The following is a 17,441-nucleotide window of genomic DNA, read 5'->3' as shown; positions in this document are numbered from 1 at the left end:
CAGGAACTCCCTCTATCGACTATGATGAAAACAGCGCTTCATCAATCTGCCTCGACTGGAATATACTGCGGCGCTATATCAAGGACAGGATCATCCTCTCTGTCGTAACTTTCCATGGGGCATAGGAAAAAATAAGTGCAGCGTAAGTGCGCAAGTGCAAAACGTGCAAATGCAAGTGCACGGTGGCTGTGCTGCAGTGCAGTGCAAGTGCATGCGAGTGCATGCAAGTGCACACGCAAGTGCAGTGCAGTGCACACGCAAGTGCAGTGCAGTGTGCGCGCAAGTGCAGTGCAGTGTGCACGCAAGTGCAGTGCAGTGTGCGCGCAAGTGCAGTATAATGCACACGCAAGTGCAACCAAAAAAAAAACGCAAGCGTGCAGGCTGTTATGTAGTACATAGCGTCTTGTACTTGATATACATGACATGTACGTAGCTAATCAATGTAGTACCTACTAAATTGAATACTATTACTTTGTTTTTGACTTCGCTGCCTTTGCTGCGGTCCTATTTTCCGGGATAGGTCGTGGCCTAAGGATTCTCTTCTCTTCTACTAGTTTTGGCTCGGTGGGTTGTATAAATTTCACAAAGTTTGGGCCAGTCTGAGCGAATATTTTTGAGATTGAATATTAGCAATAGTAAAAGATAAACATACCATTCCTTCGTCACTGTCTATCTCAATGTCGCCATGGTTGTAATAATCGGGAACTCCTGCATATGGAAACCAACCTTGCGGCTCTCCAGCATCCAGACCCCACTGATAATTACCTGCAAGTCCGGCGCGGCTTGAAACCTCAAACATCTCCTCTTCCAACGATGCCAACGCCTCTAAGTCAACATCCAGTGTTCGGATCGGGCAAGGTATATCATTTTTTTGTGCTTTCCAAGCCTCGTCAAGAAGCAGATCTTCGCTGAGATTGTTATATTTTGGGTTTGTCTTGAGGCGATGCGCAATATAAATCGTATACGTGTGTGCGAGTGGTAGACGGCTTGCCCAGTAGATTCGTAGATTTTTTTGACCATCACAAACTCTTCGCTCGACCCAGTTTCCAATTTGTGCCTGCTCGGTGATTGAAAGTGAGCCGCAATATTGAATTATCGTCTTTATGGGGTCCTTTCCGGTATCTTCAAGCCAATTTCTAGCAGGAATATGATGTTTTCCGGTCTTCTCACCCAATAAAAGTTTTTGCAGAACGGGTATATAAGGCGAGAGGATGGCATTCATCTCTTTGGTGAACGGAATTGACATTGGGTTAGACAGGATGTCTTCAGCATCTTCAACGAGGTCAGATCGGGTCCATTTTCCAAGCTGATTTGCAAGATACGTTACATATATCTCGACAATTAGATGTAGATTAGACCACTCACCCTAATTTCTCGGCGTCCAGCACGGTCCTTCCAGAGAGAATCACGGATATCAGAAACAGGGACTACTGTAATGTCCCCAACTTCAATTCCTGGTGTGAAATACTCATTTTTATGCCACCATTTAACACGCCAGCCTGCTTCCAATTTCTGAATAAGCCGCACAGGGTACCAGAATTCTCCATGGCGTGCAAGAGCTCCTCGTCCGGCTCTATGAGTAATGGTTAATTTTATTCCATGATTAGTTTAATCTCACGCACATAAGTCTTTCCGATAATGGCTTTTCTGTTTCTACCCGCTTTGCAATATTGTGGCTAAGTTAAAAGAATTGGTAAGCAATCTGCTGTGTTATAGTGATATAGAACTTACATCCGTGCAGAGACGCGAGTACCCCGGGACAGTTTTTGATGAATGTCACAGTTATCGCAGATAAAGGGTTCTTTTTCTGCAAGGCAACTTGCCCTTCCATCACGCTGACAGGCTATATGCGACCAGTCTTTACACTTGTTGCATTGAACGGCACGTCCATATATGTCGTCTAGATAGTACTTGTTTCCATCTCCAGTAATCCCGCAGCGACAATTGAGTGAGAAATCAGAGTCTGGCTTTGAAGAAATAGAGAGCGCAGGGGAAATAGAGCGCATAGTAACATGGTGAGTTGTCTCCTCTTCGGATTCATATTGATCTTCATTATCACCATGTTGAATCGGGCGAATATTCCAGTGCGAGGGAAGCGAAATAGTGGAGACTCTTGAGACATATTCCAGGGTTTGCTGGCTATACGGGTTATTGAACCAGGTTCTACTGGCTGGATTCATAGCCACCATATTGCTGGACTCGTAGGTGAAGGTTGGACGCATTTCAAGACTATCCACAGTAGCATTTATATGAAATCTTGTCGAGATTGTCTGCATTCGCTGTTTGAATAATGATTGTTGTGATGAGAGGCCACCACGAAGCATATAGAAGGCAGAATACACCACAAACCCATCTGGGAGCTGCGGATAGCGTCCAGACATGTGGGATTCCATGGTAGCATTGATTTCTTCAATGCAGTACCCGTTATTTTTCATCCCATCATAGGTGTAGATTGTATTGTTGGAAGAGAAGCGAGATATAAAATGGTTAGTAGCTCGGTTATAGAGAGCAAGACCAGATAGATCATATAGAGGCCCATTTTTGTTGACAGTGTCAGGTTTTAAAACAGAAGGAATATCCCAGGTGTCGACAGTAGAATCATCATTACGCATGTCCGATGCGTCATTTGTAAAAACAAGCATCAAGATAACTGGAAGTGAAACGACCAGATTATGAACATCATGCCTTTTTCCAGAGCAGAGAACATTTCCCTCCTGTGAACGCCAGCATTTATCCATTAGAATATGTTCTTCATGCCCGTCTTCGAATAGCTCTGATGTAGATGATATGGTTGGCTCCTTGTCAAGCGAGATGAAGTCTTCAAATGCGACTGAAAGACTTCCTTGAAATTTGGCATGGGTCAACGAAGTGAAAACCAAATAGGGTTTGCGTTTCGGAACCGAGTCGATTTGTATATGAGGGCCTCCAGAAGCCCCAGATCCTGAACAGATGTTGATTGACATGAGGTGCGTTGCTAGCGCACCAACGATTCTGTATGAATTTGAGATATCTTCCTTGAGCACAAGTTCTGATAACCATGACTATATTTCCAATGTAAGCCAAATAAAATGGATGCATAAACCTAAACAACGTACTAGAAGTGCGTCACAGCCATCTAAGGAATTGATAATTTTGTGCTTGAATAAAAGTAGCCGGTATTTGTCACAAAGACTTCCTAGACTTTTCGAGTGCATTTTTGTAGCTTTGTCCTCGCATTCCATTTCGTATCGCGTATGAAGCATAGTATATAGTGCCTTCAGGGGTGAATCAGCAGGAAGCTTGTCGAAGATCAAAAGAAACTCGGGTGGTGATTCCTCAAACAATGCATAGAGCAACTGTAATGATGTATCCAGCCAACATGAATTTTGCGACCAGGGATACGAGACTATATTCTGTGGTGCTTGAAGTATCGAGATCTTCTTCAAATCCGATTTGATTGGCTTGGTTTTTTTAGGCGCCCGTGAGCGTGCAGAAAGCGCTTGTGAAGATGGACCATTCTTGAGCACAGATTTCAATGGCTTTGATCTTGAAAGTGTGGACGGAGTTTGTAGAGAAGGCTTCAGTTTCAATTTTTTTGGCCGTTTGGATGGCGGTTCTGCATTGGATTGCTGATTCGAGTCTTCTACAGAGGCTTCCTTTTTTCGTTTGCGTGCAGAGGGCTTATTTAAAAGCTCCTTAATCGTGTCAGGAGGACGACCATCATTTTTTTTCTTCTTGCCTTGGGCTGAATCGCGATTCCGAGATGGTTTGGTGAATCCCAGTTTTGCAGATACGAGCTTCCATGGCTCTGGTTGCCCATATCGGATCTTTATACCCTCTAAAAGTTACAATACATAAATTAGAACCAAAGCACACATTAAGGAGCGGCCAACTTACGTTTTGCACCATCATATAAACGTTTGAAATAGAATGCAACTCCGCGTAACGCATAAAGACCTTCCATAAGTTCATGATTTCGGCCACATGTAGAGTAAAGCTTCCAGTGCATGGCTTCTTCGGCATTGTTTGTGTCTGGAAGAGATTTCCACAAATCTATATCCATAACTCTAGCTGACTCAAAAAGCATGGACGCGTGGGCGGGACGAGTCCACCATTCCATCCAGGGAGCTAATTTTGGAAAGTCATTGACAAGAAGCGAGGATTCGTCTAGAAAGGCTGTAGAATCCGGCAAAGAAACAAGTCCTATTGCGCGTGATTTGAATTCTTCACTTTGTTCTGGAGGAATTAATCCGGAAATTCGACTAATGCGAGTAACTCCAGCACGGTAATGTTCTCTGCATCCCTTGAGCAAGCGTTCAGCAGCATGCTGAAGCTCGGACGTAGTGCGTGAATTTCCAGGACGTGTTTCCCAGAAATGAATAAATGCATTAATAAATCCATTTCGTTCAGCTTGACTGAAATCCATAACCTAGTAAGATATTTAGCATTTTTGCAAATAACAGATAATCTGAACGCTTACTCCAGCAAAGAGCTTGTCTTCAACTTCGTGCGATCGGGACTCGGCCTCATGAGCAATGCTGCGACACCTCTAGTGGCCCTTTGAAACCTTCATACCCTGGCAGTTGCCAGGTGTATGGTATATATCTATGGAGGCAACTGCCAGGTGCCACATTTGATGTGTTCACCTGTGCGGCACGCGGTTAGCCAGGGGTATGAACAATACGACCAAACAAAACGTCAACAACAGCGAGCGGGGCCCCCGAGGGCGCGAAAAATGCGTTGCTCATCGTCCGGGCGGCCGATTTTGGCGGGAAAAAATTCGTCGGGACCGCCTCGACGAGCAGATTGCGTCGGCGTCGTTTGCGCGCGGGTACGGGCACTGGGCGGGATGGATTGGGCGGGTCGACTCTGGATGACGCCCAGCATTAATTCTGCGCGCCTTCCGTTTTAGGTACAGGGGTTGTCACGGATGTATTAGTTACACGCGTGCAAATTCATGGGCCGATCCAGGCCAATCCTTCATTGATGGGAATGATGATCAAAATGATCATCATGCCGCGTCGCGCGCGTCGCGCACCGATACCGTTGGACGCAGCCTGCACGCCCCCGCGCCTTCAAAACCAGGGGTTGCTCGTCGTCTGGTCGGCGAATTTTGGCGGGACAAAATGCGTCGGGATCGCCGCGACGAGCAGATTACGATGCCGTCGTTTGCGCCTTGGTACGGGTAGGGGGCGGGATGGATTGGGCGGGTCGACTCTGGATGACGTTTGCATTACTTGTGCGCACCTTCCGGATTAAATCGACGGATCATAGACGGATGCACTATAATTAGATACACCCGTGGCGCACACGGGTCCGTTCATCCGATCAACACTGATGGGAATGATGCGTGAAAGCGCATCGCCCCCACGCCTTCAAAACCAGGGTTGCTCGCCGTCCGCGCCACCGTTTTGGGCAGCGAAAATGCGTCGGGGTCGCCTCGACGAGCAGATTATGCCGTGGTCGTTTTCTCGCAGGTACGGGCACTGGGCGGGATGGATTGGGCGGGTCAAATCTGGATGACGTTGCATTAACTCCTATTAACTCTGCACAGCTTCCGGATTAAATCAACGGATCATGGATGGATCCACTATAATTAGATACACGCGTGGCACACACGGGTCCGTTCATCTGATCGACGCTGATGCGTGAAAGCGCTTCCGCATGCTGCCCCGCCGCCGTCAATGTCAAGGGCTGATTGGTTTCTGGAGGGCCATGTTTTGTCATGGAGTTGATGTCTCCTCGACGAGAGGTCCCAGAGTACTGGTATGGGATAGGCATGGAAAGGATTCAGTGCATTATTTAGAATAATCATGTTAATGTTCTGCTTCCCCGAGTTGTATTAAACCATTGGGCGTTATATACCATTGAAATCAATTGAATGAAACAAGTGGACCTTATTAGACCTTAGTCGAGCCTAATGAAACACACTTTTCATTATAATCTCAACAAAATTTCACATTGGCAACAACAAAAAATCTACAACATGTACTCATACAAGAACTACATCGGCACACTCCCCTCAACTCCTGTGACAATCTCGTTCCCAAAAGCATCAAGGCGCTCAGGCGGAATAATATTTCCCTTGGCGTCAATACGACGTCCTTCTTTGTCGACGAGACGTCCAAATTCATCCTCGTAATGCCAGCTGCAAATAGAAAGTATAATTAGTCTGCTTTTAGTGGAATTATATAAACTAATTCTTACGAATGCTTTGTTTTCTTTTTAGGAGGCGGAGCACCACCAGCAGAGGTTGAATCAGCTGTCGCAGCGGCAGCCTTGTGCTTTGGACGGTCCACCTTTGAAACAGTGGGCTTGGCCTTCTTCCTCCCTTTCTTGGCCTTGGTGACACCCTTCGCCGCAGAGGAGGCGGCAACTTGACTGCTTGGTGATTCCACACGTGTGTTCAATGCTGACGAGGGCTGCTCCGATGAGACTTGCGCAGCAGAGGGAGGTTGTTGTGGGGGGGATGGTGGCCTACTGACGGGAAGCGAGAGAGCTGGTGAGGGGCCACGTGAATGTGGCTCATCTGCACCACCGTTACCCTCATCGTCGGATGCAAGGTCGACAGGGAAAGGGTTGTGATCCGCACGATCATCTGCCGCCGCCAAGCGCAAAGGTGACGTGGACGCAACGTCTTCGGTGACTATGGCTCCGGTGCCGGATGCCTCTGAACTTTGGTTCCCATCAGCAAGAGTATGAACTGTCGCGTTTGCCTCATCGAATTGAAGGTCTGCCATTGGCAGCAGTCCTTCCTCTTCTGGAAGCGAACGGGATTGACAGTCTTCTTTAGCTGAACACCATGTAATGAAATAGTAGTAAGATAAATAGAACAATAGATGTGTTTTGACAAACTCACAGTAGCACCTGTGGAGGAAGCTTCCAAAGATAGGTATGATGTGTTTCTTATAACCAACACGTTCTGCCTGGCCAAAGTTCATTTTAACGTTGAAGATCGAAGTTTGTGATTGGTTATAAACTATATGTAATCCAACAAACACAAACCCCAGGGAAAGAGTGGTCCAGACTGGATAGGACGAAACCTTCTCCTAAGTTTCTTAAGGGAGGACTCTGCCTAGGATTTAAGTAGATTAGGATGGTGTGGATTGTGAAGGGTAATGAAAGCGAAATAGTAAGAAGAGGATAACCGGGTCGTCTGGGTACGATAGTAAATAAGCCTTCCGAAAATGGGATGGAACCGTGGAATTGGATGGCGGGTGTATATGGAAAGCGTGAAGAAGATGCGTAGATTGCGTATGAGAAATCAATAAATGTGAATCTTAGAGGGGTTGTCTGAAGTGAGTGGGGAACGTTCCGAGGGGAGATAAGAAGATGACTAGGAGTCGGAATGTCGTTAACGGGCTGAATCTTGAAGAATGGTGAAAGTGTCTTTAAATTGACAATCTTTCTGAAGCTTGGAATGAAGCTATACGTCGCAGGAGTATTGACTGAATCGAGGATGAAAGACTAAGTCTGTCTCGAATGAAATCGCTCCAGATGAGTTGACGGAGGGAAAGGATGTCTTGAATACACTCCTAACGGCGATGGTTGGAAGGTGTAGAAAGAGTAGGAGCGGTGACGGATTGAATGGAGGAGAGGAAGTAGGGAAGTACTGGAGGTCTGGATAGAAGTTGGATATTCAATGCTGAGAAGAAGAGGCGTTGGATGAGGAGGATGACTGGTCTCGGATGAAATCCTCTCTTAATGGAAAGCGAGATGACTTCGGATGAATGGAAGTAAACTTGGTCTCGACGGAGGGTGGAACTGATGACTGAATTGGACTTGGGTTTGGGCTTGGCTTGAACTTGAGCTTGGAATTGAAATGAATCGATGTGGATTGACTTGAAATTGACTTGACTTAGATGAAAATTGACTTGCTTTGAAGAAAGTGGGGACTGGGTGTAACTTTCCTATCATTTCGTGTAATTCTACTACAGCTTTTATACTAAAAGCTACGTGAACGAAATACCAATCTAAGCTACTGAAAACCGAGTCATATACTGTACAAAGTGTCAAGAATGAGGCTACGCAAGTGTAACAATAAGCAAGAACAATAAGACATGTCAATATCGACACGACGACAGATAAGAAATGAATAGGATGAGTAAGAAAGAAGTGTATGACGAAGGTGAATGGTAATACAGATTAGATAAAAGAAGCAAGGATGAGTCAGAAAGCATAGAAGATTGGTAAGACAAAGACAATAAAAGCGCAATAGACAATAGAAAAGATATAAATAAACACAAAAGGATGAGTAAGACAAACCAAAAATAAGTTGGAATGAGTAATCCGCAGCCTGACGCTGAGTAAGACCATTGAATTGATAAAAATAGAGTTGACAGTCCGGCTGTGCAAGGCAGTGTAGAAAGCTATGCAGTTTGATGGTTGACTGATCCGTCGCATAGCCTTGATGATCTGACGAAGTGACATGATCCGGAATAACGTGGCTTCCATGTGACAAGTGTTGATAAGATAAGATGTGTGGATGACTTATGGAAAGAATGACTGCTTGGGTTGAGGGCGTCGTGTGTAGATCCAAAATGAACATCTCATCTCCAATCAGGATTGGGGTATGATATCCGTCCCAAACTTGAGAAATCAACCGTCCCCGGTTGCGGAAGGAAGGGGGGGATAGATTAGAAATCGTCCATATCGTCGCTCCATGTGTCTTCATCTTCCTCACTCTCGTGTCCAAGTTCTCTGATCATCCGGTCTAGCTGAGGTCGAGGAATGACTGAACCGTCTCGTGGAAAATAGCGAAGAAGTCGGAAAGCAGCTACGCCTTGAGCCAGTTGTGTACCATTAAGTTCTCTAAGCACATATGATCCTCCTCGTGTCTGTCGTACAACTTCGTAAGGTCCAAGGTATCGTGGCTTGTGCTTGCGATTCATCTTCTTCTCGACTTGACTGTTCCTAACGAGGACTAGATCACCAAACTTGAAGCTTTCTTGTCGAAGACGTCGAGCAAATCGTCGTTCAAAAGTAGCTTTGGATTGAAGTCGTGATTGTTTCAGAACGTCGGCTATGTTGGCTAAGTCTTCATCTCGTTCCATGAGTTGTCGAACACGGAGAGCTAGGAGATCTTCGGAACTCATTCCTTGTCGGAATCCATCAACTAGAAATGTGGCTTCAAGGAGATCAAATGGAAGAACAGGATGAACACCATGCATGACGTAGAAAGGGGATGTGGCCAGTCTAGAGGTCGGTCGCCGCAAGCTTTGAGAATGGATTCACGGAAGTCAATGTGACCACGTTCAATAGATCCATTGGCTTTAGAGTTGTAAGGAGAAATGCGAACTTGAGGAATGCCGTACTTTTCCATCAAAAGACTGAAAGCGCCAGAGACTTCTACTCCATTGTCCGTGCGTACAATAGCAATAGCACCATATCGGCATATGACTTCTTCCCAAAAGAAAGTGGCCAGCTCTTCGGAACGTAAAGACTTGAGGGCACGTCCTTCAGGTGCACGTGATAAGTCGTCTCGGGCTAGGACTACGTATCGGAAGCGTCCAGACTTGGGCATGTACATGACGTCGACATTGATGATAGTGAAGATAGTTGGGGTAGCTGTGATAGTGATAGGAACTTCGCTTTTCTTGGTGGATCTGATCTGACATTCATGGCAAGTAGCGAGATGATGCTTGATATCCTGAAAAAGAAATGGCCAGAAAAACCGAATGCGAATAACTCCAAACACACCGTATACTCCTCGATGTCCGAGTTCTTCATGAGCTTGAGTAAGAATGAGACGTCGCTTGTCTGGATCTAGAATAACCAAGAGTGGAGGTCTTCCTTGTCGTCGTCGATAGAGTTGATCATCTTTGAGATAGTACTGAGTAGCGCGAGCAAGGAATCGTCGTCGGGACTGCAAATTGGGAAAAGGGGGTATAGTTTGGTCTGTAAGAAATTGAAGAATTTGTCGAAGTGTCCGTTCTTGAGAAGAAGAAGAAGCAATAAAAGAAGGAAGCGAGATAGAGTCATACGATGGCATAGAAGAGGGAGTAAAAAGAAAAGTAGGGAAAAATTTGACCGTATTAAGAAGAGCAATATCGTCGAGCCAGTCATCGTCTTCTTGAGGTTCTTCTAACTCTTCAGAAGTTGGTTGTCGCCTTGAAAGTCCATCAGGTCCACGATGATTACCGGCCTTTACATGGATGAGCTTGAAGTCAAAGAGAAGAATGCCTTGTATCCATCGATTCATACTAGCACTAGGCTGCAAGTCAGGCTGATTGAGCATGCCTTTGATGTACTTGGCGTCGACTTCAACGTAGAGGTTCTTGACTCCAATAAGATAGAGGCGGAATTCTCGAAGAGCACGGAAAAGACCATATAACTCAAGCTTGGGCTGACTGTATCGTGCTTCTCGTGGATTAAGTGAGATAGAACCATAGCGGACAGGTCGTCGGATGCCTTCTTTGTCAAGCTGATAGAGAATAATACCAATAGCAATGTGAGAAGTGTCCACGGCAAGAATAACTGGGCGATCGGATGAATAGTCAATAGAAGTGAGAACAGGAGGATTGGAAATGATTTCTTTGAGAGTTTGGAAAGAGTCTTCTCGTTGTTGAGTCCAGACAAAGGGTTCGTCCTTACAATAGAGTTCTGTGAGTGGTCGGACAAGGGCTGAGTAATTTCTGATCCAAACACGCATTGTTCCGCATAGACCTAGAAAGGATCGGATGTCGTGAACAGACTTTGGTCGTGGCCAATCAGTGACTTTCTGTATCTTACTCTGATCGGGTAGTCGTCCATCCGGAGTGCATAACTGTCCAAGGATAAGAACTTTAGGCTGAGCGAGCTGAGTCTTTGGTCCAGAAAATGTAGCACCAGCACATCCCATGCGGTGCATAACTCGATGAACATCTTGAGCGTGTTCCCAGACAAATCGTCGTATTCCTGGATTTTCTGGAAGTGTTTCTGGATTGCCGTCCTCGTCTAAGTACTGTGTTGGAGGGCCTTTGATAGGAACATCGTCGATAAAGACATTGGCTACGTGAGGGATCTCGTCACGAAGGATGAAAGTTGTACAGGCTTGAAATTCCGCTACTGCATTCGTATATCCCATAGGCATTGAAGTAAGTCGAAGAGGTCCAATAGGCGACTGGAATGTGGTAAGATCTCGGCTCATAGGATGGATTTTGCGTGCGTCATATCCCCAATATAAGTCAAAGACCGTGTAAATAGAATGACCAGCAAAGGGAACCACAAAGTCGTCAAGAACTGGAGGAACTCCTGCGTCGCGATAGGAAATAGAGTTAAGAATCTGCAGATCATGAACTAGACGGATAGCACCAGATGTCTTCTTCTTGACCCAGAAAATTGGAGAGCGATACGGAGCTTGGCTTGGTTCGTATACTCCAGCGTCTATCTTTTCACGTAAGAGACTGATAACTTGATCCTTGATGCCGGGTGGAATAGGAATATTTCGGACTACCCAGGGCTCGTGATCCTCAACAGGAAAGATGTATGGAGAGAAGTATTCTTCAGAAAATGTTCCACGTTCGGACTGATGAAAAGCGAGTGAGCGTTCATTGAGTTTAAGAATATGAAGGAAAAGCTTTTCTTCTTCCGGCCATAGGAATTTGTTGGCGTTAATGTTCATTGATTGTATGCGTTCAAGAGTGAGTCTGGTTGTTGGCGTAAAGGCAGGGGGATGGAGTGGGAGAGGTGGGAGAGATAATAAGGGATCAACAGGAATTCGTCGTATAACTTTGGCCGATTCTGGAGTAACCCGATTTATAGGTCTAACTTTCCGATCGACTCGTTTATAGGCTGTATTGGCAGAAGAGGGGGAAAGAATAGGTGATATGAATTGATTCATGGAGGCTCGGAAGGTTGATAGTGTCGATCCTGACGCGGCAGTGAATACAAAACCAATTGTAGGAGAGCTTGACGACCTTGCCGAATTAGTTCGGTTGACGGTGGGTTTAGCAGTAATATCTGAATTAAGTGACCATGATCTTGCATAAATGCTTTGATCTATCCGAAATTTCTGTAGGTCTTGACCCATCAGAGGTAATGGAGTGGTCGTCCTTCTTATCTTGTCCGTAAGCTTGATTTTTCGCTCTTTGTGGATAAGATGAAGCCCTTCCCGATTCTGTAGGAGTTCGAGGTGTATTGGAGGCATGATGGTGGTGTATATTGGAGATAGAGATTCCGTATAGCATTCCTTTGGGAGGTTGCGCGTGTTTCTCCAAGAACTCTGCAATAGGTGACCTGAGGATTTGTTTGCGGACTGAAGTGGTAAAGCGGGGGTGGAACAAATAAATAAAAGGGAGGAATAAATAAAGGTTAGTTTAACGACTTTTCGGTCGACGTACATACAAATGGATAAAGTGGAAAGAAAATGAAAATAAAAGGTAAAGGAAAAGGTTGTATGGCGTGGAGTTGCCATTGAGAGTGTGAATGTGAGGAAAAGGCGCATAAAAGAAAAGTGGAGGCGTTCAAGAACTCGTTGCACAAATGAAAAATCTACATAAGTGTCCATGAAATGGAAAAGAGAAACGCAAAATGTGGAAATAAAATGGGAGGTGGAATAAAGGCATAACAATGAGGAAGAAGAAACACCAGCAACAGCAAAGGTGACAAAGAAAAATTGAGGGGATCGGAGAACAAAGAGAGGGCGTTGAGGAAGCAAGCTGATGTCCATGCACCGTCCAGATAGTCAGTACAATGTGTTGGCGTCCAAGGGATGCTCTTCCGTGTTGTCAATACAAAAGGGACTTTCTTCTCCATACTGATAGTACCATTCGTTTCCATCGTCCATATTTGAAGCTCGCGATTCGTGCATTGTGCTGGTTATTGGAAAAGGTAAAAGGGAAGAATTGTGGTCGACCTCTTTGCCATTTTGAGCGATTCGTAGCTCTTCTTCATCCTCGTTTAATGGCTCCTTCGGACTGTCGTGGGCTACTCGCAGAGGATGTACCAAAGCTTTTGGGCCTCGATGATGCTCGTCTACATTTGCGGTGACCGTCGATGATACACGTGTTTCTTGGTGAATCATAATCGAAAGAGGCGTCTCTGGAAGAGCAGAATTTCGGGAATGAGGTTGGGGAATAGAAGAAGCGTTTTGAGAGCGAATGGATTGGGGAATAAAATGAGTCCAGGATGCTGAGTGACGTTGGCCCATTGGATAGGCACTGACTGAAGCAGAGTGGTTAGATTGAGACGAGATACCAGTGCGACTGAAGTGTAGAATAGTTGGAGTCGTCGTCAAGTTTATATGGCTGTCTCTCTGCGGATAAACATAATGGACAAAGGCCGTTCCTGTTCGGTCAGAAACAACACAAGTAGGAGAAGAATAAGTGGCGTCGTATAGAATCCAGTCTTCAAAGCGCAAGTGGGGGTTGAGCATTCCCATAGCCGTAAGGTGAGTATTGTCAGAAGAGAATTGAATAGCTTCTACTTCGGGTGAGCTCAATTGTTCCATTTCTGGATCGTCGTCAGCTGGTTCTTCTTCATGTGGGTTGTTATTGTCTGAAGTGTGGGATTTGATGGACGGATTGACAGATGGTGATGGTGGCTGTTCTATTTGTGGGGCCTCATGTGTGGAATCGTAAGGTGGTGTGGAAATATGACCATAATGGGCTGTCGCATTGAATTGAGAAGTTCCCGAGTCATCTTGATACATTGAGTCATAATCGGAAGCGTAGAGACCGTGAGAGGAGTCCTGAGTCGAGTCATGTTCGCAGTTGGAGTCAGAGAAAGAGGGTGCATCTTGTGAAGTGGATAAGTCCTCATTTGGGTTAGCAGATTCGTCCCGATTCAGAGATTGTTGCCTAGTAAGGATAGATAACTCGATCATAGAAGGGGTAGGTGATGGATAGCGAAGGTCGTCCAATAATTCACCGGATTCTAGATCTTCTTCAATTTCACCTTCTTCGGCATCCGGATTAGCTAAGGAGAGGTCGTTGTGTGCTAACATTGTGTGGGGGGTCTTGTCGTAAATGGTATCCGTGAAGTAACGCCGGTCGTGCTGAGTATCAGGTGTCACAAGGAATTTCTGCTCACGTGTAGGATCTTTGACATCATAGAAGGCAATGAAGGTCCCTTCGGGTCGTTCTAGAATGTCCACATAGTTGTCACGGGTCCATGGACGTCCCAAGAGTATATCAAACTGGACTTTGTCGGATACATAGCAATGAGCACGCGTCCTGACTGTACCAATATCAAGTTGAACATTTCCAACGAATCCAAGCATGTGGGATTTGCCGCCATGAATATCGACCATAACAATAGTATTCCGGCTGTCCATCGGCAACTTGACAATCTTCTTCCAAGCCTGTTCGCTTAGAATGTTCTGCGTAGATCCACTGTCAATCAAGGCATTGAGTTCGTGACCATTACACATTAATGTGATTCGAAGAAGGGGCTCGTGAGCGCGAAGGGATTCGACTGAATTGGTCTCGTGCATGTATTGAACAGGTACGTCCTTTTCGGCACTGCGAATGATGTCTAGAACTTCCTTATCGGAAAGCTTTAAGTTGCCGTTTGCCAATGAAGCTTTGAATTCGTCGACAGTAAGGGTCTTGCCTTTGATGCTGTTGATAAGAAGGGTCCTAAGGTCCTTTGAAACTCCAAGTAGCTCGCCGAACGTCGCATTAACGGGTTGATTAAGGCATCGTCTGAGAATGGCCATAGTGTCGACAGTTTGGGATATGTCAGAGACACGTTTCTGAGGTGCTGCACGTGGCTTGGTAACTGATTTGCCTCGTTCTAGACTAGGAGTGACATCTTCCATGATTTGATCATCATCGGCCGGATCAAAAACCTCGTGTCGTTGGGCAGTCTCGGGATGTTCCGTTGGATTTGCCCTAATCGGGACATTGGGTTGAGCTTGTTTGACAGGAATTGATGGATTCATTTCGGCAGAAGGTTGATTAATTGACGGGATTGGGACAGGTTGAATGGAAGTGGAGCTAGGCACATTGTTCGGCAATCCAGAGTTAGCCGGACGTTTAAGAATAGATGGGATCTGAGAAGAATCCTTAGCTTTACTCATTTCCGCTCGCTTCCCTTTCAGATACGCGGGTTCCGGAGGTACCACAGCGTCCATGACCTGTTTGCGTGCAGCACGTGTTCGCTTTTCAGTTGGGATTCGATTACCAGGACCTGCCAGCGTAAACTCAAACTCGTCTTCTCCATCCCAGGTTCCAATGTCGTCCTCTTCTTCTTCTGCAACCATGGCTCTGTAGTTCTTGAACATCTGACCATAATATGCTTCGGATACGGCTATGCTTGTGGTAGCAACTTGAGGAGGAGGAGGAGGAGGCTGTTGTTGACGAAGGACTGCTTGTGCGATTGACTCTCCATTCTGGCGAATAATGCGGGATCCATCAGGGAAGACAACTCGATTGCTACTGTCTCTGGAGATGAGCTTGCGGTTTGTAAGATCAATGAGCGTCGGGCAGTTGTTGATTCCATGGCCTTGTTGGTGGCAACCATAGCAGATGATCTCGGATGCGGACTGACGTGGTGCTCGTGGTGCTGGAGGTGCTGACTGACTTGCGATTGGGACTGGCTGAGCTGGCTGTGCACTTGGATTCATAATGGCCGGAGCAATGAGCATGTTAGCAAGAGCGGGTTCCAACTTGATGGCGCGAAGATAATAAATGGCGTACGAAGAATCATGGATGGTGAGCTTCGACATCTGCTTGATCAAGTTCTCCACTTTGTCGTCCTTGTGCGCTTGCTTCTCTTCCTTGTCTAGATCCTGAAAAATGCGCTTGGTCTCTTCCGGGGGATTGTATGGACGTTCACGGGCATCGCGTGTCTCAATGTTAGGAAACATCTCCTGTAAGTACTTCTTGATCTCGTCAAAGACTGATGAGCGCTCTGGATACGAATCCTTTGGAGGAATAAGAGACGTGAAGGGGCGTGCAGAAGGATTGTCAAAGATTCCAACGTCAAAGCGGTCTCGTTTAAAGATGATTTCAACTGCCTTGGTGACGTCTTCAATGGAAAAAGGTGAGGAGAGATCGATATGAGGATTAAAGACCATGATCTTGCTTTCGAGCGCAGGTCGGAGGGATTCATTGATTCCTAGCCAGAAGTATTGATTGTATTCCGTCTTGGATATCTTGTTGTTGTTGAGAAGCCAACCAGCGATGTGAATGTATTGCTTCTGATACTCGCGGAAGTCGTCGAGAGAGCGCATAGAAAGATTGGAGTGTTGGAAAGCGTAAGCACGAAGAGTACTCAACGTGAACTTCTGCGTTGTCCTAGCATGATCAAAGATCTTGAGCATATCAGTCTTGAGTCGTTCCCATTGCTTGGCATGGTGGCTGGGTAAACCTTCAATGATTTCTCTGCTCTCTTGGTTGCAGCATTGAACCATGTATCGTACTTTGTCATCGTCGAGAGTGACATTGTACTGATCAAAAATGCGGTCGCAGTGATCCAAGAAGTTCTTGACGTCAATGTAAGATCCAGTGAATTTTGGAGCAGCACTAGATTTAGGAACAGGCATATCGACAGGAGTACGTTGGATGATGGTAGTAGCCATAGTGGGAGTAGAGGATGGAAGCGGATTGCCAGAATCAGTCATAGCGTAAACCAGTTACAGAGTCAGAAAGTGTCGCCTAGAATTGTTGCCTAGAGTTGCCTAGAGAATAGACCAGCGAAGCGAAGTAACCTGTAAAGAAAAAGAGTCGAAATGGATGGAATGGAAGTGATAAAGTGGTAGATTGCTGTGTTCCTAATACAAAATCCTAATTAACCCTCCCTCGCGGTGGGCTCCAGATGAAGATCGAAGTTTGTGATTGGTTATAAACTATATGTAATCCAACAAACACAAACCCCAGGGAAAGAGTGGTCCAGACTGGATAGGACGAAACCTTCTCCTAAGTTTCTTAAGGGAGGACGCTGCCTAGGATTTAAGTAGATTAGGATGGTGTGGATTGTGAAGGGTAATGAAAGCGAAATAGTAAGAAGAGGATAACCGGGTCGTCTGGGTACAATAGTAAATAAGCCTTCCGAAAATGGGATGGAACCGTGGAATTGGATGGCGGGTGTATATGGAAAGCGTGAAGAAGATGCGTAGATTGCGTATGAGAAATCAATAAATGTGAATCTTAGAGGGGTTGTCTGAAGTGAGTGGGGAACGTTCCGAGGGGAGATAAGAAGATGACTAGGAGTCGGAATGTCGTTAACGGGCTGAATCTTGAAGAATGGTGAAAGTGTCTTTAAATTGACAATCTTTCTGAAGCTTGGAATGAAGCTATACGTCGCAGGAGTATTGACTGAATCGAGGATGAAAGACTAAGTCTGTCTCGAATGAAATCGCTCCAGATGAGTTGACGGAGGGAAAGGATGTCTTGAATACACTCCTAACGGCGATGGTTGGAAGGTGTAGAAAGAGTAGGAGCGGTGACGGATTGAATGGAGGAGAGGAAGTAGGGAAGTACTGGAGGTCTGGATAGAAGTTGGATATTCAATGCTGAGAAGAAGAGGCGTTGGATGAG

At 45.8% G+C, this 17,441-nt stretch overlaps 2 protein-coding genes across 2 annotated transcripts; both read right to left on the bottom strand.

Annotated features, from left to right (window-relative positions):
- Positions 1 to 5,982: 5,982 nt before the first annotated feature.
- On the bottom strand, positions 5,983 to 6,920 carry JR316_0009435 (uncharacterized protein; the record flags this gene model as incomplete). The annotated part of the gene is made up of 3 exons (XM_047895138.1): positions 5,983 to 6,127; positions 6,187 to 6,772; positions 6,839 to 6,920. 3 exons carry the CDS (start codon positions 6,918 to 6,920, stop codon positions 5,983 to 5,985), a joined length of 813 nt encoding a protein of 270 aa, XP_047746597.1.
- Positions 6,921 to 11,924: 5,004 nt separating this feature from the next.
- Positions 11,925 to 16,483, bottom strand: JR316_0009434 (uncharacterized protein; the record flags this gene model as incomplete). The annotated part of the gene is made up of 2 exons (XM_047895137.1): positions 11,925 to 12,195; positions 12,651 to 16,483. The coding sequence occupies 2 exons, from the start codon at positions 16,481 to 16,483 to the stop codon at positions 11,925 to 11,927; spliced, it is 4,104 nt and encodes a 1,367-aa protein (XP_047746596.1).
- Positions 16,484 to 17,441: the final 958 nt, after the last annotated feature.

This window comes from Psilocybe cubensis, chromosome 8 (genome assembly GCF_017499595.1).
Source record: "Psilocybe cubensis strain MGC-MH-2018 chromosome 8, whole genome shotgun sequence".
NCBI classification, from domain to species: domain Eukaryota; kingdom Fungi; phylum Basidiomycota; class Agaricomycetes; order Agaricales; family Agrocybaceae; genus Psilocybe; species Psilocybe cubensis.
Note: the sequence above shows the minus strand (reverse complement) of the source record. Positions and strands in the feature narration are given on the sequence as shown.